The following is a 27,150-nucleotide window of genomic DNA, read 5'->3' as shown; positions in this document are numbered from 1 at the left end:
TGCTTCCGCACAGACAGAAAAAGCATCCGTTCAGATGGCGGACTCAAATGTGTGGGAAAACCTAGAGATTTTCCTGAATCAGAGCTAAATGCATGCTCATTGTTTAAACTAGAGTCCAAATGAATGTTACATTTTTTCCAGTATGGAGCTTTAAGTGAAATCTTGTGTGTAAACAAGGTGAAAATATGCATTACTGAGTCGTGTAACAACACATACACATGACCGCATTTACCGAGCGCTATTCGTGAATGCAGTCAATGCTTGCACCGCAAGCGATTAACATAAACATTTGCTTATGCAGGACATGAATGCAACAAATCAGGTATGTGTCAGAGTGTTGTATCTGTGCATAAGACTTTGCAGGGTAAACGCACTAATGGAGTTTTTTCTCAGGAGAAACAGCAAAAGTCTTCATTTGAACTCAACACAATGCAACATAACAATATGCAATACAACTCATCTCACTTCAGTTCATCTGTGTCTGCGTCAGTATTCAGGAGTGTTTTGCAGTTCCTCAGACACACAAACCCTGCAGGATCTGCCTCGGTCTCCTGCTGTGTGTTTGTTGTGTTGTTAATCTTCAGGGTTTGTCAGATCTTTCTTCAGTCTGAGACACAAAAGCACAAGATTAGAAGTGACTTCACTCTTCCAGGATTAAAGCAGTAAAGATCATCCAGAAGAAAGTTGAAAGAGCATCTTTATGAACTGCTCTGGTTTTCTCATAATGATGGCAGAAATGATCTGATCTTCTGAAGCTGCTCTAGTGTTGGTCTTGTATCTCTGTACGCTTCAGATTCTGATGCCGTTTGCATGATAATATCAGCAGCTGTTAGGAGTGACGGCTTTCAGTCTTTCAGTCGGTGACCTTTTCATTCATCTACAACTAAAGACTCAATCAGTGTGTGTGACTGAATGACTTCTACTGTGACATTATCTGTCAGGGGTTTCACACAGCACCCCTTTTTATCTTTTATCAAATGTAAGAACTTGCTCCGCCTCTGAAACGCCCTTCCTTTTCTTCTGATGTCATCAAGTCCTTTTAATTTTCATCCCCTTTATTTGACATGAAATGTCCTGTTTCACTCTGTAATAAGTCACATTACAGCATTAAAATGTTCATGTTGATTTTAACGAGTAGTTGAAGTGTTTGGATCCTCGTTAAGGTGATTATGAACTGTGATCATTACAGCGGTAATTAACATAAATTTGACGGCTGTAGTGATGAGATGAAACACCCGAGATAGCAAACAAGTATTGAAACAATGTTAAGTCAACGTTAGTTGGCATTTAATTAATGTTACAATCTGATGTTGATTCCACATCAGTTTTGCATCCTCAATTAAAGGAATATTCCGGGTTCAATCGACAGTATTTGTGTCATAATGTTGATTACCACAAAAAAGTATTTCGACTCGTTCCTCCTTTTCTTTAAATCTGTGTTCCAGTGAGACACTTACAATGGAAGTCAATGGGGTCAATTTTTGGAGGTTTAAAGTCAGAAATGTGACGCTTATAATTTTATAAAAGCGCTCGCATTAATTCTTCTGTTAAAACTCGTGTATTATTTGAGCTGTAAAGTTGTTTAAATGGTAATGTTTACAGTCATTTTAGGATTTGTGGGTTTACAGTGTTACATCGCCATGGCAACGGAGTTGTAAAATTGGCTATATCTTTCCACAGATGCGGTTAGTAAGTGATTTAATCACAGTAAAATCATGTTAACACACATATTGTTTATGTCTTGTGTCTATACTTTTGAAACAGTGAGTATTTTAATGTTTACAGATTATTGACCCCATTGACTTCCATTGTAAGTGTCTCACTGGAACACACATTTGTGCTTTTTTTAAAGAAAAGGAGGGACGAGTCGATATACATTTTTGTGTTAATAATCAACATTATGCCACAAATGCTGTCGACTGAGCTGAACTTGTATTGAACCTGGAATATTCTTTTAATGTTGAAACAATATTGAAATTTCAACCAAAAAATAAATAAGTTATTGTTAAGGTTTATTCATACCAAGCCACTGTTTCAGTGTGAATTCTCCCCAATTCGGAATGCCCAATTCCCAATGTGCTCTAAGTCATCGTGGTGGCGTAGTGACTCGCCTCAATCTGGGTGACGGAGGACGAATCTCAGTTGAATGAGACCGTCAATCTGCGCATCTTATCACGTGACTTGTTGAGCACGTTACCGCGGAGACGTAGCGCAATTCTCCGTGGCATCCATGTTCAACTCTCCACACGCCCCACCAAGAGTGAGAACCACTAATCACGACCACAAGGAGGTTACCCGATGTGACTCTACCCTCCCTAGCAACCGGGCCAATTTGGTTGCTTAGGAGACCTGGCTGTAGTCACTCAGCACACCCTGGATTCGAACACGCGACTCCAGGTGTGATAGTCAGCGTCAATACTCGCTGAGATACCCAGACCCCCTTTAAATAGCTTTTAAAAACAACGCATTCCTATGACGATATTCACATCGGGTCCAGCAAATTATCCGGCAACAATCCAACATTTTTTTTCTTTTTTTTTTTTTTGTCTGATTATTTTTTATTTCTTCGGACTATACGATGAAAACTGACTGACCGATAAGATAAGAGCGTAATTTTTCCACTATCCAGCATGTTGGTGGCGCAAATCAACAGGCAACGTGCTGTTTTACACGTCTCACGCACAAAAACACTGAATGCAGTTAAATAAAGACAGTGAGCCTGTGTTTTCTTTTATATAATATTTAACATTATGCATCATATTTTCTCCTTAATGTACATTATTCCACATGTATTTATATCATTGTACCTTGTGTTAAATTATCCAGGCTTGAATAATAGCTGTGCAAATATAAAGTGAATTGATGAGAATAACAGAGAGAAAGAGAGGAGGGAATCCAGTTGAACTTTTGGACAAGAGAGAAAATGAAAGAGGCCACAATATTGATAAAAGTACTGTATATATAATGACCTATTACCAAACACAAACATCTGTTGGAAAAGAGAAATCTATTAACGGTGTAGTTTTGTGTCATTTAAGGCTAAAGGAGGTTAAAAGCCAGTTTAGCTTTTATACAAACTGTCTGTGGGAGAATTATTTCTTAATACTTTAATGGCCATGTTGGTTGTATAATGACAGTAACAAAAAAATATGCTCCATTAACCATTTTATGAGTTTCTTCTCCGCTTCATGACTGAAAGAAGATAATCTGGTCAAAGAATCGGAGGATTTGTGACCTACATACAGTATTCTACTGTTTTTATTTCTAATCTGGTTTGTGTGTGTGTCATTTGGAACAGATTTACTGATATGTCAAACATCAATAACAACGATTAGAGAAATATTCTGATATTCACTGTACAAATTAAACTACCATGAGTAGAAGATCCATTGATTGGCAGAGAGGAAGTGATGGCTGATGACCTTCAGTCTTTGAGATTATCAGGTTCGTTACCTAATCGTTACTAGCCATGCCACAAATGATCAGTCACTCATATATCAGTTTTCTGAAGTATATTGGGCAGGCTGATTAATCGTCAAGTCCGACCGGTTGTGTTGGAGGGAAGAAAGAGAAACGTCCATGTTTCAAACACCCATTGGTGATACATTTCCTAATTTGAATTTTTTTAGCTAATTATAATGTTACTTAAAAACATATTGAGAAATAACTTACCGATCAATTATTGATGCATCCATATTTTACAACATTCTTAGAATAAGGCAGTTCAGTTGAGATTGTGTGTTCCTGCACTGAGAATAATAACACACCGATGACACACACTCTCACTCACACTCACTCACGCTCACACACACACTCACTCACGCTCACACACACACTCACACACACACATTCACACACACACTCACACACACACACACACACACTCACTCACTCACTCACTCCTCACGCTCACTCACTCACACTCACACACACACTCACACACACACACTCACACACACGCTCTCACACACACACTCACACACTCACACACTCACTCACTCACTCATTCACTCACACACTCATTCACTCACACACTCACTCACGCTCACTCACTCACACACACACTCACTCACTCACACACTCACTCACTCACTCATTCACTCACACACTCACTCACGCTCACTCACTCACACACACACTCACTCACTCATGCTCACACTCACACTCACTCACGCTCACTCACACACACACTCACTCACTCACGCTCACACACACACACGCTCACACACACACACACTCACACTCACTCACGCTCACACTCACACATGCTCACACTCACACACACACTCACATACGCTCACACACACACACTCACATATGCTCACACACACGCTCACACTCACATACGCTCACACACACGCTCACACTCACATACCCTCACACACACGCTCACACTCACATACGCTCACACACACTCACTCACTCACACACACACACTCACACTTACATATGCTCACACACTTACATACGCTCACACTCACATACGCTCACACACACACACACACACACTCATACACGCTCAGACACTCATACACACACGCGCGCACACACACGCTCAGACACACACACGCGCACACTCACACACACACACACACATGCTCACACTCACACACACTCACATCCACGCACACACACACACGCACACATGCTCACATGCACACTCGCACGCACTCACACACACACTCACACACACACTCACACTCACTCCCTCACGCTCACACACGCTCACACTCACACATGCTCATGCTCACACACGCGCTCACACACACGCTCACACACACTCACACTCACATACGCTCACACACACACTCACACTCACATACGCTCACACTCACATACGCTCACACACGCTCACACTCACATATGCTCACACACACACTCACACTCACATACGCTCACTCTCACACACACGCTCACTCTCACACACGCTCACTCACTCACACACACTCACACTTACATACGCTCACACACACACACTTACATACACACACACATGCTCATACACACGAGCGCACTCACACTCACACACACTCACATACACGCACACACACACACGCACACATGCACACTCGCACGCACTCACACACACACACACACACACACACACACTCACTCACGCACACACACACACTCACACTCACTCCCTCACGCTCACACACGCACACACACTCACACATCACTCATGCTCACACACATGCTCACACACACGCTCACACTCACACACGCTCACACTCACATACGCTCACACACACACTCACACTCACATACGCTCACACACACACTCACACTCGCATACGCTCACACTCACACACACGCTCACACTCACACACACTCACTTACATACGCTCACACACACACACACTTACATACGCTCACACACGCTCACACTCACATACGCTCACACACAAGCTCACACTCACATACGCTCACACACACACACACACACTCACACACACACGCTCAGACACTCATACACACACGCACGCACACACACGCGCTCAGACACACACACACTCACACTCACTCACTCACACACACTCACACTTACATACGCTCACACACACGCTCACACTCACATACGCTCACACACACACACACACACACTCACACACATGCTCAGACACTCATACACACACGCACGCACACACACACGCTCAGACACACACGAGCGCACACTCACTCACACACACATACACATGCTCACACTCACACACACTCACATACACGCACACACGCTCAGACACACACACGAGCGCACACTCAATCACACACACACACACACGAGCGCACACTCACACACACTCACATACACATGCTCACACGCACACTCGCACGCACTCACACACACGCTCACACACATATGGTCACTCACTCACACACACACACTCACACACACACTCACACTAGCACACACTCACTCACACACACTCGCACACACTCACTCACACACACTCACACACACACTCATACGGGATATAATGCTGAATGTCTGCGGTGTCTGTTCATCTAAATGAATCTTTCATATTTCTTTTATCATTATGTTCACTGATGTGTCTCTTTAATGATATAGTAATGTGTTGTAGAGATCTTCTGTCATGTTGAGTCTTTCAGCAGTGGTTTTATTTGCTGTGTCATGTTCTGTCAGGACGGATTTATTTTGCTGTGGGCTTCAGCTCAGGACACACGCTGAACGCTGTGATGAAAGAAGATCTTCCATAAAACAGTTTCAGTAGAGCAGCTGATACTGTGTTGTGTTCAGAGAGGAGAATCTCTGTTCTGATTTACTCAAGAGCCTTCAGCGTGTCTGATCATCATGTTTCTCTGCTTTGTAATCTGAATATAATCTCTGTTGAATTCTCAGAAACTCCATAGAAAATAGAGAAATCATCACACTCAATAAAGCAGCTGTAGGAATGGAACTCCTGCCTTTCAGTTTAAACAGCAAATCATGTTTTGAGATGGATTTGAACTCTTAGAGCACAACAGTCTGGTTCCGAAATGAAAAATCCCAATCCCATTTTTAAAGGCAGACCTACCGTGACCTGTGAGGTTGTTAACTGATGGTAAATGCCTCTTTGAAGCTGTCAGTCCATGTTATTCCAATTCATTAAAAAAAAATGTCTTTAAAAGCGGAATTCCTGGTGAAGAACTACACTACCCATGATCCTAAAGAGAAAGAGCCACCAATCAGAGAACTGAAGCAAACAAAGTGCATCAAAAGAGCTCTGCAGCTCCGCCCACTCCCATGATGCACTGTGAATTACGCAATCGAGTAGCTCTCATTACTCTCTCAAACTACTGATATATTTGTATATACCTTTGTGCAATAAAATTAAAATATCTATTACATGATATGCCGAATAATTAATCAAATTAATCGCGATTAATCGAATATTCGGTTGATCTCTCTCTCTCTCTTCTCTCTCTCTCTCTCTCTCTCTCTCAGAGTGTGGCGGCGTTCCAGGTGTTGTTACAGGATGGGAACGTGTTGCTGATGTCACTGGATACTGATGATGTCAGAGAAGACGTGTCGATGTACGCGGTGCAAGTGTCTGGTGAAGCGCGCACACACACGCTGCTGTTCTCGCGCTCCGGCAGTCCGCTTGTGTTTAACACGTCCTATCACGGCCTCTGTTACACCATCAGTCTGTTGCTCGGCAACAACACCAGCTGGTCAAAACCTGTCAAAACCATCACCGTCCTGACCAGTGAGTGTGATGAGAGTCAGTGAGATGATTTCATGTCATGTGACTGATGTCTAATTGTGTATGTGTGTGTGTGTGTGTGTGTGTGTGTGTGTTCAGAGCCTCTTCCTCTGGACTGGGTTCAGATCTCGGATTATTCGGCCGCTCCAGAGACCGGCGTGGTGTTTCACATCAGTTCTCCAAAGAGGAACATCTACACGAGAGTGAACATCAGTTACAGCGAGGGCCGACAGCAGCGCTTCATGCTTTATAAAGGTATTTATAAAGATATTTATAAAGATATATAAAGTAAGCTGCAGTATACGTTCTCTGACTAGAACTGTTCCCTCTGTGTTTGTGTGCAGATTTCCTCAAAGGTAAAACGGTGTTCAAGCACTGGTTACCGGGCACATGTTACAGTAACGTCACATTCCAGCTCATCTCAGAGGCCACAGTCAACAAGAGCATGCTGATGACACGCAGTGATGTCACACACGAGCCCCGTCATCACAGGACGGGTGCGACACATGACTTGTTTAGAGTTCACAGTATTTCTGTCTTGTTGTCCAGTAAAAATATCTAAAAACCATTTAAGCAAGATACTTGAGAAGCAAAATGACAGAAGAGATTAAAGGAATATTCCTTAAGCACATTTCCCTTCCAACATTTTAATAATGCAGAAAAATAAGGGCGCCTGGGTATCTCAGCGAGTATTGACGCTGACTATCACCCCTGGAGTCACGAGTTCAAATCCAGGGCGTGCTGAGTGACTCCAGTCAGGTCTCCTAAGCAACCAAATTGGCCCGGTTGCTAGGGAGGGTAGAGTCACATGGGGTAAACTCCTCGTGGTCGTGATTAGTGGTTCTCGCTCTCAATGGGGCATGTGGTAAGTTGTGTGTGGATCGTGGAGAGTAGCATGAGCCTCCACATGCTGTGAGTCTCCGCGGTGTCATGCACAACGTGTCACGTGATAAGATGCGTGGATTGACGGTCTCAGAAGCAGAGGCAACTGAGACTTGTCCTCCACCACCCGGATTGAGGTGAGTAACCGTGCCACCACGAGGACCTACTAAGTAGTGGGAATTGGGCATTCCAAATTGGGAGAAAAGGGGATAAAAATAAATAAATAAAAATACGGTAATGTGACATAAATAATGATAGCTTATATTATATGTAAAATATTCAGATGTCTTGCTAGTATTTGTTGTACTTTAGTTTATGCTGATTTAAATATGTTGTTTTATAGTATTTTGGTTACTGTAATATAATTTAATTTAACAATGAGAATCTAATGACTATCAACGCTGATAATAAGTTACAAAGAACTCAGAATGAAATCTTCGTGATGCATTCAAATAATGAGAATTGTAGAGTAAATATGCTTAGTTGTCATGAAAACAATGTAAGACAAATCTTTACTTCATGCAAATATAATTTGCATAATATTGGGGTGAAATATGAGCTGGACATGTTTTGTGAGATTCACTTATAATGTTTTCTCAATTTATCTCACCAGTAACATGTTGTTGTCTTTCGTCTTCAGTCCCAAACCCTCCTGTGAACGTCTCTCTAAAGATCATCCACCTGAGTGCTCGAGGAGCCGCCGGAACTGAGACTGTCCTGAAGGCATCCCACAATGCATCTCTCTCCCGCAGGACACGTGACGTCCCGTTGGAACCAGAGGAGAACAGTGAGGAATCCAATGGTGAGGAGACGAGCGCTGCCATCACCCAAACGCCTCTCGATCTCTCTCAGAACCTGAACGAGTCCAGTACCGCCGTTTACTCCAGCACCGCTGAACCCGTCCACGACAACCACACCGAACCCTCTGACGAGGAAGAGGAGGAGTTCATCAACGCTCTGGTCCCAGAATATGAGGATTCGAATGAGCCCGGGTCAGCCATGGATTTGAACTTTGAACCCACTGTGATGTCCACACCGCTGTCACCAATCCTGCTGGAGCTGCGCTGGTCTCCACCCCGACCACCAACCGCATTTGATGGATTTAACGTCTACATCTATCGTGACGGTTAGAATAATTCAGTGTTCATGCTCTGGGATCACGTTCATTTTTCAGTTCAGCTTTTTACTCGAATTGTTACGCTGATAATATAATTTGCAATGATACAAATTTTGAAGCATTTTCATTTGTGGAACCCACCAGATTTAATCTTGTCAACGAAATTACTGACAAAAAGGGTATTTTATTTTGTCATTGAGCACATCATGAGGATATTCAAACGTTTTAATGAAAACATACCGCTGTGACTCCAGCCAGGTCTCCTAAGCAACCAAATTGGCCCGGTTGCTAGGGAGGGTAGAGTCACATGGGGTAACCTCCTCATGGTCGCTATAATGTGGTTCTCGCTCTCGGTGGGGTGCGTGGTGAGTTGTGCGTGGATGCTGCGGTGGATGGCGTGAAGTCTCCACATGCGCTATGTCTCCGTGGCAACACGCTCAACAAGCCACGTGATAAGATGCGCGGATTGACGATCTCTTTTCAAAATATTTGGTCAAAGATTGTTCTGTTACAGTTTGACACGTGTTTGTCATGTTATGTTACGTTATTTTTGCCAGCTAAAACTATGTGCCATTTTAGTCAGAGTGAAATTGATTTAAATTAATGAATATGACATGATGAAATATTGGCTACATTTAAAGGACATTTTCCCCCCAAAAAATAAAATAAAAATAAAAAGATGACTAAAATAAATAACTGACTGAAAATGAACACTGGACCTCACTGTTTAAATGAACAGTTCACTTAAAAATGTAAATTCTCTCATCATTTACTCCCAGATGTGTGTGACTTTCTTTCTTCTGCAGAACACAAATGAAGATTTTTAGAGAATATTTCAGCTCTGTAGGTCCATACAATGCAAGTGAATGGTGACCAGAACTTACCAGTGGTTTAATCCATGTCTTCAGAAGTGATATGATAGGTGTGGGTGAGAAACAGATCAATATTTAAGTCCTTTTTTACAATAAATCTTCACTTTTACTTTCACATTCTTTTTCTTTTGTTTTTGGCGTTTCGCATTCTTCGTGCATATCGCCCTGTACTGGGCAGGGAGGAAAATTTCTGGAAAAAGGACTTAAATATTGATCTGTTTCTTACACACACCTATCATATCACTTCTGAAGACATGGATTAAACCACTGGAGTCTTATGGATTACTTTTATGCTGCCTTTATGTGCTTTCTGGAGCTTCAAAGTTCTGGTCACCATTCACTTGCATTGTATGGACCTACAGAGCTGAAATATTCTTCTAAAAATCTTCATTTGTGTTCTGCAGAAGAAAGAAACTCATACACATCGGGGACGGCATGAGGGTGAGTAAATGATGAGAGAATTTCCATTTTTGGGTGAACTGCCCCTTTAAGAAGATAGGATCATGTTAGACTTTTTTTACACAACAAAAAGCAATTTCTAAGACATTTCTTATCAAGTTTGTTCTGTGTTGTTGTTGTCTTCCATGTGATCAGGAAACTCCAGTGAGACGGCTACCGTTGATGAAAACACTCACGAGTTCTACACCGAGCTGTCAGAAGCAGGAATATATAGAGTTCATGTGACGACGCTCAGCTCTTCTGGAGACTGTGAACCCAGAGAAAGTTCTTCTGACGCCGGATTCACTTTCTGCCTCAGTATGAACTCTTCTTTACACATCACAAGTCTTATAACAATGTGTAAAACACACATTCACAAATTTCTCTTCACAAAACAAAAAAGTACCAAGGAGGTTTTCTAGACATGGTACCAACTGAATTATGATGGTATTCTGTATAATATGTTAGAAATGCCTTGTGAATAGGGCTGTGATTTGATACAGATTTCCAGATTCAGATTCGATTCAGATTTTGATTCGATATCAATTCATATGGGTGTATTTAATTTGTAATGTCCATTTTGCTTACATATGAAATAAATTCTCTCCCAGATAATGCTGTTAATTATACATGGGACCGTCTAACTAGATTCATTATGAAGATATTCATTTTACTAATTATTTTTTATGAGTTTTTCCTAATGTTGCTCACATTTTAGCTTTTAAAAAGTGAACAAATACATATATTCCATCAATAAATATGATATTATATTGAAATATAATTTTTGTTACATGTTTATTGTTTAATTACATAATTTGCACTATTTACAGGTATTTAAATTGATTTGTAGGAACATGTGCTTTAAACTAGTACTGTCTCTTTAAGAAAACCGTCAGTTCTGTAAAGTACATATAAAAGTGTCTGATATAATCACTGAACTATACTGAGTGATGCTGCCACAATACAGTTCATCATTTGTGTGTGCCTGTGTGTGCGCGTGTGTTTCTGTGTCTGTCTGTCTGCCTGTGTGTGCGCGTGTGTTTCTGTGTGTGTCTGTGTCTGCGTGTGTCTGCGTGTCTGTGTGCGCGCGTGTCTGCGTGTGTCTGCGTGTCTGTGTGCGCGTGTGTGTCTGTGTGTGTCTGTGTGTCTGTGTGCGCGCGTGTCTGCGTGTCTGTGTGTGCGCGTGTGTGTCTGTGTCTGTCTCTGTCTGTGTGTGTGTCTGTGTCTGTGTGCGTGTGTGTGTTTCTGTGTCTGTCTCTGTCTGTGTGTGTGTCTGTGTGTTTCTGTGTCTGTCTGTGTGCCTGTGTCTGTGTGTGCGCTTGTGTGTTTCTATGTCTGTCTGTGTCTGTGTGTGTGTCTGTGTCTGTGTCTGTGTGTGTGTCTGTATCTGTGTCTGTGTGCGTGTGTGTGTCTGTGTCTGTCTGTGTCTGTGTGCGTGTGTGTGTTTCTGTGTCTGTCTGTGTGCCTGTGTCTGTGTGCACGTGTGTGTTTCTATGTCTGTCTGTGTGTGTCTGTCTGTGTCTGTGTGTGTGTGTGTTTCTGTGTCTGTCTGTGTGCCTGTGTCTGTGTGTGCGCGTGTGTTTCTATGTCTGTCTGTGTCTGTGTCTGTGTGCATGTGTGTTTCTGTGTCTGTCTGTGTCTGTGTGTGTGTCTGTGTCTGTCTGTGTCTGTGTGCGTGTGTGTTTCTGTGTCTGTCTGTGTCTGTGTGTGTGTCTGTGTCTGTCTGTGTGCGTGTGTGTTTCTATGTCTGTCTGTGTCTGTGTCTGTGTGCATGTGTGTTTCTGTGTCTGTCTGTGTCTGTGTGTGTGTCTGTGTCTGTCTGTGTCTGTGTGTGCGCGTGTTTCTATGTCTGTCTGTGTCTGTGTGTGTCTGTCTGTGTCTGTGTGCGTGTGTGTGTTTCTGTGTCTGTCTGTGTCTGTCTGTGTGCGCACGTGTGTGTCTGTCTGTCTGTGTCTGTGTGTGTGTGTCTGTCTGTGTCTGTGTGTGCACGTGTGTGTCTGTGTCTGTCTGTGTCTGCGTGTCTGCGTGTCTGCATGTCTGTGTGCGTGCGTGTGTCTGTCTGTGTGTCTGCGTGTCTGCGCGTGTGTGTCTGTCTGTGTCTGCGTGTGTCTGTGTCTGTGCGCATGTGTCTGTGTGTGTGCGCGTGTATCTGTGTGTGTTTATGTCTGTGTGTGTTTGTGTCTGTGTGTGTCTGTGTGTCTGTGTGTGTCTATGTGTGTGTGCATGTGTGTGTGCGTGCGTGTGCGTGTGTGTGTGTGTACAGGTGCGTCAGGTGAGTGGATGGAGCAGCCTCAGGAGCGTCCACAGTCAGTGAGTGTGAAGATGTTGGACTCGAGCACAGCGTCGGTCTCTTGGGCTCCATCAGCTCACAGATATAACGGCAGTCTGATCTCAGTTCAGTCTCTCACCTGTCTCAAACCCAGCATCAGTCAGCGCATGGAGATGACATACTGCTCTGAGGTACAGCTCACATGCTGATCATCACCACAGAAAATCATTTCCACTCATCTTTATAATAATGCACTTACAATGCAAGTCTATGGGGCTTGTGTACAAGCAGAATGGTGCTTATATGAATTCTTAAGTATAAAAATGTGTGTTATTTGAGATGTAAAGTGTCCAAATCATCATTTTTGAGGTGGGACTACTTTTCTAGGCGAATAAACTTCTGGTTATAAATCCTGTACATGTAAAGACTACTTTACACATGTCACGATTATTTAAAATCATTATTAAAACACAAATGAACTATTCAAACAACATCAGTAAAGGTAAATGCTCTTAGCACACTTTATAAGGTATAAACATCAAAGTACTTTATGAGCAGCATTACAGAGACATGCAGGACTCCAGACTGCGACTAAAATGTTTGCTAATGTGACAAAAAATAAATAATCGCAACAATAGTTTAAAATCTACAGTTGGGTTGTGTGAGTTCATATGCCGTTTCATCAGATACAGTATAATCTAGAGCGTGCACCACTTTTGTGCCACTTTACAGCTCTCTGCAGACAACATCAGACACGGTGTGAGCCGTAATGTCTGATTTGTGAACAAATGACTCTTTTGAACCGGGTCTTAGAATCAGAGTCACTTTCTCAGCGAATCATACAGTGAATCAGCCGTCAGCGAGTGAACAACTGTGAGCACGAGCGCAGACATTTCAAAATAAGAGTTCTGGTGTTATGTACCACCTTTCTGTCTGGTTATTATTGGGATTTTGGAAGCACACTAAACTGCATCTGGGATTTATCTGGATTCTTGTAGCTGTCCTGTCACATTAAGGAAAGATGAAGACCATTTTAACACACATTATAAGTATAATAATTATATAATAATAAAAGATATGTTTATACTGTATATACAAATGCATATATATATATATATATAATATATGCAGTGTTGGGTAGGTTACTCTAAAGAAAAAAGTAATTAATTACTAATTACTAATTACATCTTCTACAGTGTAATTAGATTACTGTGTCTGATAAGTAATTACATTACTTGTTACTAATTACTTTCTAAAACCCTGATTAACCTCGACCAGATGAAAAATACAAGGATAGACATGAAACTGTTCTTTTAATGCATTTAAATAAATTATGTAAAATCATATAAATTATTCATGAACTGGCCAAACAATTTAAAGGGGCAGCGTTAAATTAGAAAACATACATTTTAACATTAGACGTTAAATTTCTATTTTAATTCACTATTGTTTTATATAGAATTCTTCCATAGTCTATATAGTATTTAACACAATTACATCAGAATTATCAGTTGTCTTGCTTCTGAACAACCCTCTAAATTGAGCAATTCTGTCATTTGGCAACTAAAAAAGCCATTTGGCTCCTAAATGTTTCAGTTTTTAGTCTGACATGAAGACGTTATGTTGCTGTTGTTCGTGCTGTGTGTCTGATCATGTGATTGTTTTTCTCTCTCTCATAGGAGAATATCACCAGTGATGTCATCACTAACCTGACCCCAGGCGCTCAGTACAGAGTGATGGTTTATCACACTAATGGACCTTTAGTTAGTCCCGCGTCTGAACCGGTCATCATTGACATCGGTCAGCACTCGCTCTCATGTCACTTCATTCACAAAGATGTTATTTCATTGTTTTCAATGCTAGAGTATTTAAAAGGACCACACATTGTACTTCAGACTGCATTTGTTTCTAAGCAAAAATAAAGCTTCCATGTATTCTCCTTTTGTGGTGTAAACTCCACCTCTTCTCTGTGATTGGTTGATCTCTTTCTTCTGGTGTCTCAGAGCCGACGGGAGTTCGTGATGTGGTGGTATATCCTCTCAGTCCGACCGCTGTGATTCTGAGTTGGCAGAGGCCGTATAATGTGGCCTTCCGGAAATATGTCCTGCAAACCTTCTTCTTCAATTCCGCCACACAGACGTCTCAGTGGACGACTTACTACGAGATCGCCGCCACTGCGTCCGTCATCGCGTCTGTGGTAATCAACGTCTGTTAATACAGACAGATCAACAAACATTAGCTGATGAATATGATGTTTATATTTTAAGCTGCTGCTCAGTATTGTCTGTCACCGTCTTGTCGTTCCAAATCTCTCTGATGTTTTTTTTTTCTATGGAGAATGTTTTGGAAGAATCATCAAATGAATTTCCATACAGTGAGAGTTTTAAAGTGACCACGACTGTCAAGATAAAAGAAACACAAAGATATCATAACAGTAACAGTCCTTCTGCTTTTAATATTCCATGGAAAAAAGCAGCATATGGTTATTATGGTAAATAATGACAGCTTTTGAAATTTTGGATGAACTATTTTTTTTTTTTTAAATAATTATTTTTTGAGGGGGGGGGGGATTTTTCCCCTTTTTCTCCCAATTTGGAATGCCCAATTCCCAATGTGCGTCCTCGTGGTCGCATAGTGATTCGCCTCAGTCCGTGTGGCGGAGGACGTATCCCAGTTGCCTCCGCGTCTGAGACAGTCAACCCGCGCATCTTATCACGTGGCTTGTTGAGCGCGTTGCCATGGAGACATAGCGCATGTGGAGGCTTCACACCATCCACCACGGCAACCATGCTCAATTCACCACGCGCCCCACCGAGAACAAACCACATTATAGCGACCACGAGGAGGTTACCCCATGTGACTCTACCCTCCCTAGCAACCGGGCCAATTTGGTTGCTTAGGAGACCTGGCTGGAGTCTCTCAGCACGCCCTGGATTCAAACTAGCGGACTCCAGGGGTGGTAGCCAACGTATTTTACCACTGAGCTACCCAGACCCCTGAACTATTTCTTTAATCAGTCAATTAACTGGCTAGATTATCATTTGAGATGGTTAATTGTGATGTATTTATCCGTTCACAGTGAGTCACTGCCATGGAAATGTTTTCTATGTGTAACTATTATAATCATATTTAATAACACACTGCAGCATCTGAATTACTCTCTCGTTCACACTGAAGCTGTACGTATTGGCGCTGAATAAATGTGCATACATGTGGAAGTAAACTATAGCAGGTTTAACACATGAACAGAATAACTTTTGTCATTTGAGTGTACTAATGAAATTATGTAAGATGTGCATCTGTTTAGTGCCTGAGAAAATACATATGTGTAGATTATGTGTAGCTCAATATGTGTTTGACAGCCAGTTGCGTCTTGTGAAATTTCAGCATGAAAGTAATGAATCCTGTTCTAGATTTGTTACATCTTCTCTTTGATATATAGGAAAACTAAAACATTAAAATGAATATTATTAATATTATTTTCTAATTGTCTTTTATCTCGGCATTTTGTAGATCCATTTGTGATAGATATACATGCCGGGTCGCTAAAGACTGGAGTATGTAATTAATGTTTTGCGAAACACCTGTGCATTAAAGGGTTAATGATGAAATCACTGTTGTCTGATGTTTGTTTATCATTGTGTCTTTTCTCTCACATTCAAACAGAGAGTGACAGATCTGTTGCCGGCGTGGTATTACAACTTCCGTGTAACCATGGTGACCTGGGGTGACCCACCTTTGAGCTGCTGTGACGGTTCAACCGTGAGCTTTGTTACAGGTGAGCTGCTCACGGTAACCGTAAAGTGCTAAAGGGACAGACTCGTTTCATAATACATAAACAAACTGTGTTTGTGTGTGTGTGCGTGTGTGCGTGTGTGCGTGTGTGTTTGTGTGTGTGTTTGTGTGTGTGTCTGTGTGCATGTGTGTGTGTGTTTGTGTGTGTGTGTATCTGTGTGTGTGTGTGTGTGTGTGTGTGTGTGTGTGTATCTGTGTGTGCGTGTGTGTGCGTGTATCTGTGTGTGCGTGTGTCTGTGTGTGCGTGTGTCTGTGTGTGAGTGTGTGTATCTGTGTGTGAGTGTGTGTATCTGTGTATCTGTGTGTGTGTGTGTGTTTGTGTGTGAGTATATCTGTGTGTGTGTCTGTCTGTGTGTGTGCGTGTGTATCTGTGTGTGTTTGTCTGTGTGTGTGTGTGTGTGTGTGTGTGAGTATATCTGTGTGTGTGCATGAATGTGTGTATCTGTGTGTGTGTGTGTGTGTGTGTGTGTGTGTGTGTATCTGTGTGTGCGTGTGTGTGTGTGTGCATGTATCTGTGTGCGTGTGTATCTGTGTGCGTGTGTCTGTGTGTGCGTGTGTCTGTGTGTGTGTGTGAGTGTGTGTATCTGTGTGTGTGTGTGTGTGTGTTTGTGTTTGTGTGTGAGTATATCTGTGTGTGTATCTGTGTGCGTGTGTATCTGTGTGTGTTTGTCTGTGTGAGTGTGTCTGTGTGTGTGTGTGTGTGTGAGTATATCTGTGTGTGTGCATGAATGTGTGTATCTGTGTGTGTGTGTGTGTGTGTATCTGTGTGCGTGTGTCTGTGTGTGCGTGTGTCTGTGTGTGTGTGTGAGTGTGTATCTGTGTGTGTGTGTGTGTTTGTGTTTGTGTGTGAGTATATCTGTGTCTGTGTGTGTGTGTGTGTGTCTGTGTGTGTGCGTGTGTATCTGTGTGTGTGTCTGTCTGTGTGAGTGTGTCTGGGTGTGTGTCTGTGTGTGTGTGTGTGTGTGTGTGAGTATATCTGTGTGTGTGCATGAATGTGTGTATCTGTGTGTGTCTGTGTGTGCGTGTATGTGTCTGTGTGTGCGTGTGTGTATCTGTGTGTGTTTGTCTGTGTGAGTTTGTGTGTTTGCGTGTGTGTGAGTGTGTGTGTGTGTGTGTGTGTGAGTGTGTGTGTTTGCGTGTGTGTTTGTGAGTGCGTGTGTTTGTGTTTGTGTGTGTGTGTGTGTACATGTTTATACTACATTAGGGGACCAAATGTCCCCACAAGGATAGTAAAACCTGAGATCACCTACATTGTGGGGACCAGCCAGCGGTCCCCATGAGGGAAATGGCGTATTAAACATATTAAACAATGTTTTTTTTTAAATGCAGAAAGGTTTTTGTGAGGGTTAGGTTTAGGGGATAGAAATTATCATTAGATCTGTATAAAATCAATAAAATGCATGGAAGTCTATGGAGAGTCCCCACAATGTGTGTGTGTGTGTGTGTCAGCTCCCGAGGCTCCTCACATCTCTTCAGTGGATTATTCTCATGGGATTCTGTATGTGCGCTGGACGTATGGTGATCTGTTCACCGATCTGTCTCACTCGCGGATGCTGCACTGGCAGGTTGTGGCAGAGGGCAAGAAGGGATCAAAGAGACGCTACGCCATCGACGTGAGTCACAATCAGCTACAGCAGATTGATAGTTTATACAATGTATTTGTACACTTAATTCACACTTATGAATGCCTGATAAATAAATGACACTTGCTTTGATATTTTGTTGTGTTTATATGATGTTTAAACTTGATATATGAAAGAATTGTCAGAATTGTTTTTTTTCACATTAAACTTTTTTAGTACCATTAGACAAAATATAAAAAGAAATTGTAAAAAAATAATTAAATAAAAATGGCAAGTTTCTTTTTTTTTTTTTTTTGAGTCTTTAGTCTTTAAAGGTCATTTTCCTCCTTCGGCCCGGCAATTCATTTGTGTGTAGGACATTTGTTATTGAAGTTTTTCTACAGTGGTAAATATTGGGGTATTATCAGAGGACTCTCTGGACTTTCAGAGATACTAAATGTATGAGAATTTGACCATGACAACTTCCTCTTCTTGCTTTATAAATATGGATTGAAATGTATCACATTATCAAATACAATATGAATTTAAAAAAGAGAAATTGTAAAACTTTTTTCGCTGGGTCTCAGGAACTTCTGGTAAGATGACATCATAATAGCTTATAATGTAAAATAATGAGATCTTTATAATGACAGAGCAGGCTGCATATATGAACATACACAGAAATAAAAAAAAAAGCTTTATGATTTAAAAATAATTATAGTGTGCATGAATGTAATGTAATGGAGATTGAGGGATAAACCTCAAAAGCCTGTTGAATCATATCTGATACATGGATTTCAACATGCTTTTTCAATAAAATCATATACAAAATTTTAACCAAGCACAAGTTGCTTATATTCAGCAAATACTCATTTTAAAATATCAGTAACAATATAATCATTACTGTCACTTTTACTTTATTAAAATAAGCTGACATTTATGCCAACATAAGAGTCATAAATAGATCGATATAAACATTGAAACCACTTTTTTCAGATGGTCCATAAACATGTGAAACGTACATACCATATTTATTTATTTTTTCAGCTTGAACAGAGAGTGAGACAGCAGCTGTTAAACGATGTGTATTTGATACACACGACGTTATAGGGTTTAAAAATACATCTCGCAAAAAGAAGTTTTCTAGGTTTGAAATTCTGAAATAATCCATGTAGTGTAGGCAGTAGGGCTGGCCGATATGTAAAAAATATTTTAGCGATAATTGCCTTAAAAAATATCATGATATCCGATTGCATTGTCCACCCCCACCACCCCAGGCACGGGTCGGTGAATATTTTTGCTTTAATGTTTTTGCATTAAAAATTAAATTAATTTATTGAAACACGAAAAATTTAATTTGCACTTTAAGCAAAACGAAAAAAGCAATAAAATAACGAAGTGATCAAAAATCGAATTTAACCACCTCCCCAAATCCAAAAATTTTCCGCCTTCAACGACCCCATTTGCATTAGGAATCTGTCAATGACGACAGATGGAAAATTACTAATAGTCTACAGATTAAGAACTAAAGACAGTGGGGGTCTGGGTATCTCGGCGAGTATTGACACTGACTATCACACCTGGAGTCGTGAGTTCGAATCCAGGGCGTGCTGAGTGACTCCAGCCAGGTCTCCTAAGCAACCAAATTGGCCCGGTTGCTAGGGAGGGTAGAGTCACATGGGGTAACCTCCTCGTGGTCGCGATTAGTGGTTCTCGCTCTCAATGGGGCGTGTGGTAAGTTGTGCGTGTATCACGGAGAATAGCGTGAAGCCTCCACACGCGCTACGTCTCCGCGGTAACGCACTCAACAAGTCACGTAATAAGATGTGCGGATTGATGGTCTCAGACGCGGAGGCAACTGAGATTCATCCTCCGCCACCCGGATTGAGGCGAGTCACTACGCCACCACGAGGACCTACTAAGTAGTGGGAATTGGGCATTCCAAATTGGGGAGGAAAAGGGGATAAAAATAAATAAATAAAAAATAGAGAGAGAACTAAAGACAATTATAAATGTAAAGACAATAATAATAGAAATAAATAAGCCTAATAAATTCCCTTGTGTTCCCGATGCTGATAAATGTGTGTTCTTATGGAATTTGTGTTTGTATTGTGTTTTGGTAATACAGTTAATGTTGCATAAAGAAAAGAAAACTCAATTTTAGGTTCATGGTGAACATGACTTGCATTACTTTATGATTTAATCACTTTCGTCTTTGTTTCATTAACATAAAGATATATTTTATTGAACCTGCAGAGTTGCGTTCGCAATGCATGCCAACCGAGTGGAAATAAAGCGAACTCACAGCACCTCACGAGATGATCGGAGATTATTTGCAGCATTCTCACAGATGACATTATTCTTGCAAACAGTTTTCAGACGAATGAAACAGAGAAAAAAGAGTGAAAACACTTTACATGCGCTTGTTCCACGAGACCTGTTCCAGCTCGCGCTGCACGCCTCTGAACAAACAGCGAATCATCGGGATCTTTATAAGATGCCGTCGATATCCGATTACATCGTCCTTTCGGCCAGCACTAGTAGGCAACTTTATATTTTCATCTATAAAGGCCGAGTTACACTGTGTGAGAATATAGTAAGCATGGCATTATAAAGATAACATGGTATTTGCAAAATTAAATAACTTGCGTTTATATTGTACGAAAGCCAAAAGAAATGAAAACAATATTCACAATATCTGGAACATTTACATTTTGTACCAAGTTGACAGCGATTTAAAAAAAAAAAAAAAATGGTTTTTCTTTTTTTAAGAAATGTAAGGCTAGATTGTAGAACTTGATCAACAACATTTTCAATTCAATTGAAATATATTTGTTGTCTTTTGAAAGCTGAATAAAACCATAAGGGGCCGTTCACACAAACACTGTTTTCCATCCGTCTGCGCTGTTTTTCTCTTGTTGTGCTATGTAAACATGCGCTAGATGGACGTTTTTGACCGTTGCACCATGTCACGCAGTTTTTTCAGCATCTTGCAGGAATGCCGAGCATTTGGACGTCACGTCAGGTTTTAAAAGAATGGAAAACTCTTGAAACACCTGCCCTCAGTTTTATTCATATTGCTGTGTCAAGCTTTGTTTTAATGCAAGAATGCATTCGGTCTGAATGGATCTAATACTGTCAAATTTGAGATATGTTAAATCATGGACCTCCCAAGCACCCCCTTCCGGCCCCCTGACCCCAGTTTAAAAACCTCCAATCAAATGCAGTGACATTCAGACGGTTTTAAGTATGACTTAAGTGAACAAATATATCTTTTTTGCCTCACTGTATATATAATGTATGCTAGATAGGATGGTCCAAAGCATTTTTCTACTTGCGATTAAAATTTGTTTTTATTGATTCAACCATTAAATATAAATAACACACATATACAGAATCAATATCCAACCCCCACTAATACCCCCCACCCCCCACACACAGCATTTTTCTACTTGATAATTATTCAGCTTTAATTTTTCAATATACATGAATAAAGAATAAACCAGATTTAATGTCAGTGATTCAGAATGAATAATGTCCATACGAGTCACAGTGTGATGAATCGCTGCATTACGCTCAATTATTGGTCAGTTTTTGCTCATGATGATTCACTGTAGTCCATTGACTGCTATAAAGTGGACTGCTGGAGTGATTCAGACTCTTGTGGGTGTTTGATCTGCTATGCACAGATTTATATATGTGATTCATGGCCCTGTTTTAAGAGCACTAAGTGCAGCACTAAAGCATGTCATACACGCAAAGCTAATGGGCACGGCTATGAAGTTTTGGTGTTTTTGTGCAAGCATGCGCTGAGTTTAGGCGCAAGTGGGTTTGGTGAAATTGCACGTGCAAAGCGCTAATGGTCTGGATCAAGTGCAATATAATTCTGAGGTTCTTCTCCGGTTATTGCACCTATTATATAGTCCATTCCCTCAAACACCAGCGATATAAACAAAGACAGCACATTCAGAAGAAGTTAGTCGTGTAAATGGACTGTATCACTGTGTGATCGTCAGAGACGTAATTTAATGTTCCACTATATTTTCAGAGTTTGAACATGAACTTTATTAACACCTGCTGACTGAATCTCCAAACTGCAAATGCAGGAACTGAGTTTAGACTTTGTGCTGAAAATAGACGTGCTACTGAAACATCTTAGTGCAATGAGCGATATCTCAGGAAAATAGCAAATTGTGCTTTGTGTCACTTCATTGCCACACAACACACACACAAACACTCCCACACATGCCCACTTGTGCTTTGAGCTGGCACGGAAATTGGTTAAGATGTTACGCACAGTTGTTACAAGTAGTGCTGCACTTTGTGCACTCTTGAAAATAGAGGCCCAAGTGTGTTTCTCCGCTCTATTGAAACAGCACTGCAGCATTAGCCTGTAATGAATCCAATTACCAGCACACATATTTATCTAACGCACAGCCAACGTTTAATTAGCGACGGCTTAATGTTTCCACACAGAGCCAAAGCTGAGATAGTTAGACACCCACCAGCGCTGCAGAGAGAGCAGAATAACCCTGAGACTGAATGCATGCCCACAGGAAAGAGAGAGAGACTGAGAGAGAGATAAGCTCAGAATCTCGGCTCTGTTTTTTTTCTGCATCCTCAAGCTGTATATACAGTATATACTGTATATGTATACAGTACTGTGCAAAGCTATATATAAAATAATGCCATGAATAATTTTTAATGATCACTTAACTGCATACAAGTGCAGTAAACATAACTATTAATGAATCAATATTTGGTTTGAGCACCCTATGCCTTTAAAACAGCACGCTTTGCAGAACACAGTTCAGTGATGTTGAGATCCATACATCTGTTACAGGACTTCTACTTCTATTCTATTTGTAAAAACAATGATGGAGTCTAAAATGTATATTTCCTTTTGACACATTAAAACAGAAGATATAAAAATATAAAATGACCATCTTAAGACAGGTGTATTTTTGAACATATGAAGACTTCCACAGTACTATATATATATATATATATATATATATAGTAACATTTCAGTGTGTGTGTGTGTGTGTGTGTGTGTGTGTGTGTGTGTGTGTGTGTGTGTGATACAGTATGATTCCACTCATTTGTGTTTGAGACTGAGTGTTGATCAAGTTTCAGATTGAAATGATGAGTTGATTATTTTAAACAGAACTGAGCGATGGATCTATTTATGATCTGATTTCCTGTGTCGAATGAGTCTGATGAACTCGATCACTGCGTTTAATCAACACTTTATTTGAATGACGAGCTGATTTTGTTTCATTAGTGTCACTATAGAGACTGTTGCTATGGCAGTGTGTGACATTTGAATCATCGTTTGAAACCTCAATGACTGTGTGTGTGTGTGTGTGTGTGTGTGTGTGTGTGCACATTTCAGGTGACTCGTAACATGATGAAGGCGTCTCTCTCTCTTCCTCCCGGTGACATCTATAACCTGACGGTCACCGCATGTACGGAGAGAAGCCGTAACACATCTGTGCCTCACATTATGAAACTCGGTCAGTGTCAAACACACACACACACACACACACGTCCACAATCACACAGAATATCTGCTCAGGAGAGTTTGAACACACAGCTGTACAATTGAAATGCAGTAGATTTTACCTCGCTTCTCAGCAAAACTACAATACTGTACAAAAACAGCAACAGAGTCAACAAGATCAGGATGTAACAAGATAAAGTTTATAGACAAACTTTGATGCTGACTTGACAGAGTCTTGTCTGAATGTTTGAACTAGACTTAAAAGTTTGAAGTTTGATTGTTTGATCATTACAGGAAGACAAACAGCTAGATGGACAGACAGACAGACAGACAGATAGACATACAGACAAAGAGACAGACAGATAGATAGACAGACAAAAAGACAGATAGACAGATACACAGACAGACAGATACACAGACAGACAGTTAGACAGACAGACAGATACACAGACAGACAGACAGATACACAGACAGACAGACAGATACACAGACCGACAGAGAGACAGACAGACAGACAGATAGACAGACAGACAGACAGACAGACAGATAGATAGATACACAGACAGACACACAGATAGATAGATAGACAGATAGATACACAGACAGACAGACAGATAGATAGACAGATAGATACACAGACAGACAGACAGATAGATACACAGACAGACAGACAGACAAAAAGATAGACAGATAGATAGACAGACAGACAGACAGACAGACAGATAGATAGATACACAGACAGACAGACAGACAGACATACAGATAGATACACAGACAGACAGACAGATAGATACACAGACAGACAGACAGATAGATAGACAGACAGACAAAAAGATAGACAGATAGATAGACAGACAGACAGACAGACAGACAGATAGATACACAGACAGACAGACAGATAGATACACAGACAGACAGACAGATAGATAGACAGACAGACAGACAGATAGATACACAGACAAAAAGACAGACAGATAGACAGACAGACAGACAGACAGATAGATACACAGACAGACAGATAGACAGACAGATAGATACACAGACAGACAGACAGACAAAAAGACAGACAGACAGACAGATAGATACACAGACAAAAAGATAGACAGATAGATAGACAAACAGACAGACAGACAGATAGATACACAGACAAAAAGACAGATAGACAGACAGACAGACAGATAGATAGACAGACAGACAGACAGACAGACAGACAGACAGACAGACAGATAGATACACAGACAGACAGACAGACATACAGACAGATAGATAGATAGATAGATAGATAGATAGACAGACAGACAGACAAAAAGATAGACAGATAGATAGACAGACAGATAGATACACAGACAAAAAGACAGACAGATAGATACACAGACAAAAAGACAGACAGATAGATACACAGATAGATACACAGACAGATAGACAGACAGACAGACAGATACACAGACAAAAAGACAGATAGACAGACAGACAGACAGATAGATACACAGACAAAAAGACAGATAGACAGATAGATAGACAGACAGACAGACAGACAGATAGATACACAGACAGACAGACAGACCGATAGATAGATAGATACACAGACAGACAGACAGACAGATAGACAGACAGACAGACAGACAGATACACAGACAAAAAGACAGACAGACAGATAGACAGACAAAAAGACAGACAGACAGATAGATACACAGACAAAAAGATAGACAGATAGATAGACAAACAGACAGACAGATAGATACACAGATAGATACACAGACAGATAGACAGACAGACAGACAGATACACAGACAAAAAGACAGACAGACAGACAGATAGACAGACAGACAGATAGACACAGACAAAAAGACAGATAGACAGACAGACAGATAGACAGACAGACAGACAGACAGACAGATAGACAGATAGATAGACAGACAGACAGACAGACAGACAGATATATAGATAGAGTGCAACTTCAAGTAGATTACAGGCCTTGTTTGGGTTTGTTTACATTTGAATTTTTTGACAGTAGTGGTCTGATTTAATGTGCATTGCGTTGGCCTGTTTGAACATTCTCTCAGTGAAAGTCAACAGGATTTTTGATTTTTGATTGTCCGCTGTGAAAACAGTAAGTCCGATCAGTTAGAAAAGACACAACACAATATTCCAGAACAGTCTGAGGGTCTGTGTAGAGTATGATGCATGATACTTCAAAACTCTATGAGGAGTTAGTGTTAGAAATTTTGGTCTCGGGTTAGGGATTTAAAAAAAAAAAAAACCTAAACAAAGTCTGTAGAATAACAGTATGCTGGCTTTGTCAGGCCAACTTAGTTATTAGTGTTGTTGACATGTCCTGCAGTGTGACATGCTTTACTACATCTAGCAGTTATAACTTTGTGTTTTGTGAAATTCACTTTACACTGTAACTTCCTGCACAGAGGACACTTGTAACATTTGTCAGACTCGGTTGTTTCATGTTCCTTCTTAGTTATTTTTAAACGGTTTGTTTAGAGGAACTTGCTTGGCTTGTAATTTTGCGCTCAAACACACAGTTTCTCTAAAGTGACATCTCGCTCTCGTACGAACAGATCCGGCTGCTCCGAAGTCTCTGTACGTGGTGAACACCACAGACACGGCGCTCACGCTGCTCTGGACGGAGGATGGAGTCGTGGATTTCTATCAGGTGACCTGTAGACCGCTGGGAACACACAGAGAACTCAAGGTAACACTTTCACTCTGAAAGACAACAAACATGTACTGGATCAGGCTGGTACCATGATAATCTCTGACATACCTTGGCATATTATGTAAATACCATCATGCATGAATGTGGTAATCATTCAGTACTATGGTATTACCATCTGAATCCATCACTGTACTTTTTAAAGGGATGTATTTCATTTTATTATGGAATATTACAATAAATCAGATAGATCCGACTGATTGGACATTCAGTGCATTGTCATTCTTCATTCTACAGAATTAGGATTTTAAAATCATTAAATGTTTTTCTTTTATTCTGTAACAAATACACTGTTAATTTAATACAAGGTAAATATTTTGCAGATGATATTTCATTTCAATGTACTATGACAGTATAAAACCCAATTATTTAGTTTTGCAAACAAAATGTTTTATTTATAAAATCAGACTTGCGATTTTTCTCATACAGTATGAAAATATATAGCTGCTGTTATATTTTAGGAAGGGGGTACCTGCAAATGGTTAATTAAATTTGAGAGTCCTCAGCATCAAAAGTATAATATTGCTGTTGCCGCCATTATACCTGCAATATACCAATAAATGCCGTGTGTTACCATGATTTTACCAAGATAAAGGTGGTTTTTAGGCACTTCATATTGTGATAAAGGGATAGTTCACCCAAAAATGGAAATTCTCTCATCATTTACTCACCCTCATGCCATCCCAGATGTATATGACTTTCTTTCATCTGCAGAACACAAATGAAGATTTTTAGAAGAATATTTCAGCTCTGTAGGTCCATACAATGCAAGTGAATGGTGA

The 27,150-nt window shown here is 40.7% G+C and overlaps 1 protein-coding gene across 2 annotated transcripts in view; it reads left to right on the top strand.

The window, feature by feature from the left end:
* LOC127436421 (receptor-type tyrosine-protein phosphatase O-like) overlaps positions 1–27,150 on the top strand; it is a 75,227-nt gene that overhangs the window by 22,090 nt on the left and 25,987 nt on the right. For both annotated transcript variants that reach the window (XM_051690545.1, XM_051690544.1), the window contains exons 2-13: positions 6,947–7,208; positions 7,305–7,460; positions 7,550–7,702; positions 8,728–9,213; positions 10,671–10,832; positions 12,778–12,974; positions 14,463–14,583; positions 14,787–14,980; positions 16,450–16,561; positions 18,028–18,191; positions 23,536–23,656; positions 26,214–26,347. In XM_051690545.1, the coding sequence (XP_051546505.1) occupies positions 6,947–7,208; positions 7,305–7,460; positions 7,550–7,702; positions 8,728–9,213; positions 10,671–10,832; positions 12,778–12,974; positions 14,463–14,583; positions 14,787–14,980; positions 16,450–16,561; positions 18,028–18,191; positions 23,536–23,656; positions 26,214–26,347 (2,262 nt within the window). The remainder of the gene's footprint in view (positions 1–6,946; positions 7,209–7,304; positions 7,461–7,549; positions 7,703–8,727; positions 9,214–10,670; positions 10,833–12,777; positions 12,975–14,462; positions 14,584–14,786; positions 14,981–16,449; positions 16,562–18,027; positions 18,192–23,535; positions 23,657–26,213; positions 26,348–27,150) is intronic.

The sequence above is a fragment of the Myxocyprinus asiaticus genome, chromosome 47, assembly GCF_019703515.2.
Source record: "Myxocyprinus asiaticus isolate MX2 ecotype Aquarium Trade chromosome 47, UBuf_Myxa_2, whole genome shotgun sequence".
NCBI lineage: Eukaryota > Metazoa > Chordata > Actinopteri > Cypriniformes > Catostomidae > Myxocyprinus > Myxocyprinus asiaticus.
Note: the sequence above shows the minus strand (reverse complement) of the source record. Positions and strands in the feature narration are given on the sequence as shown.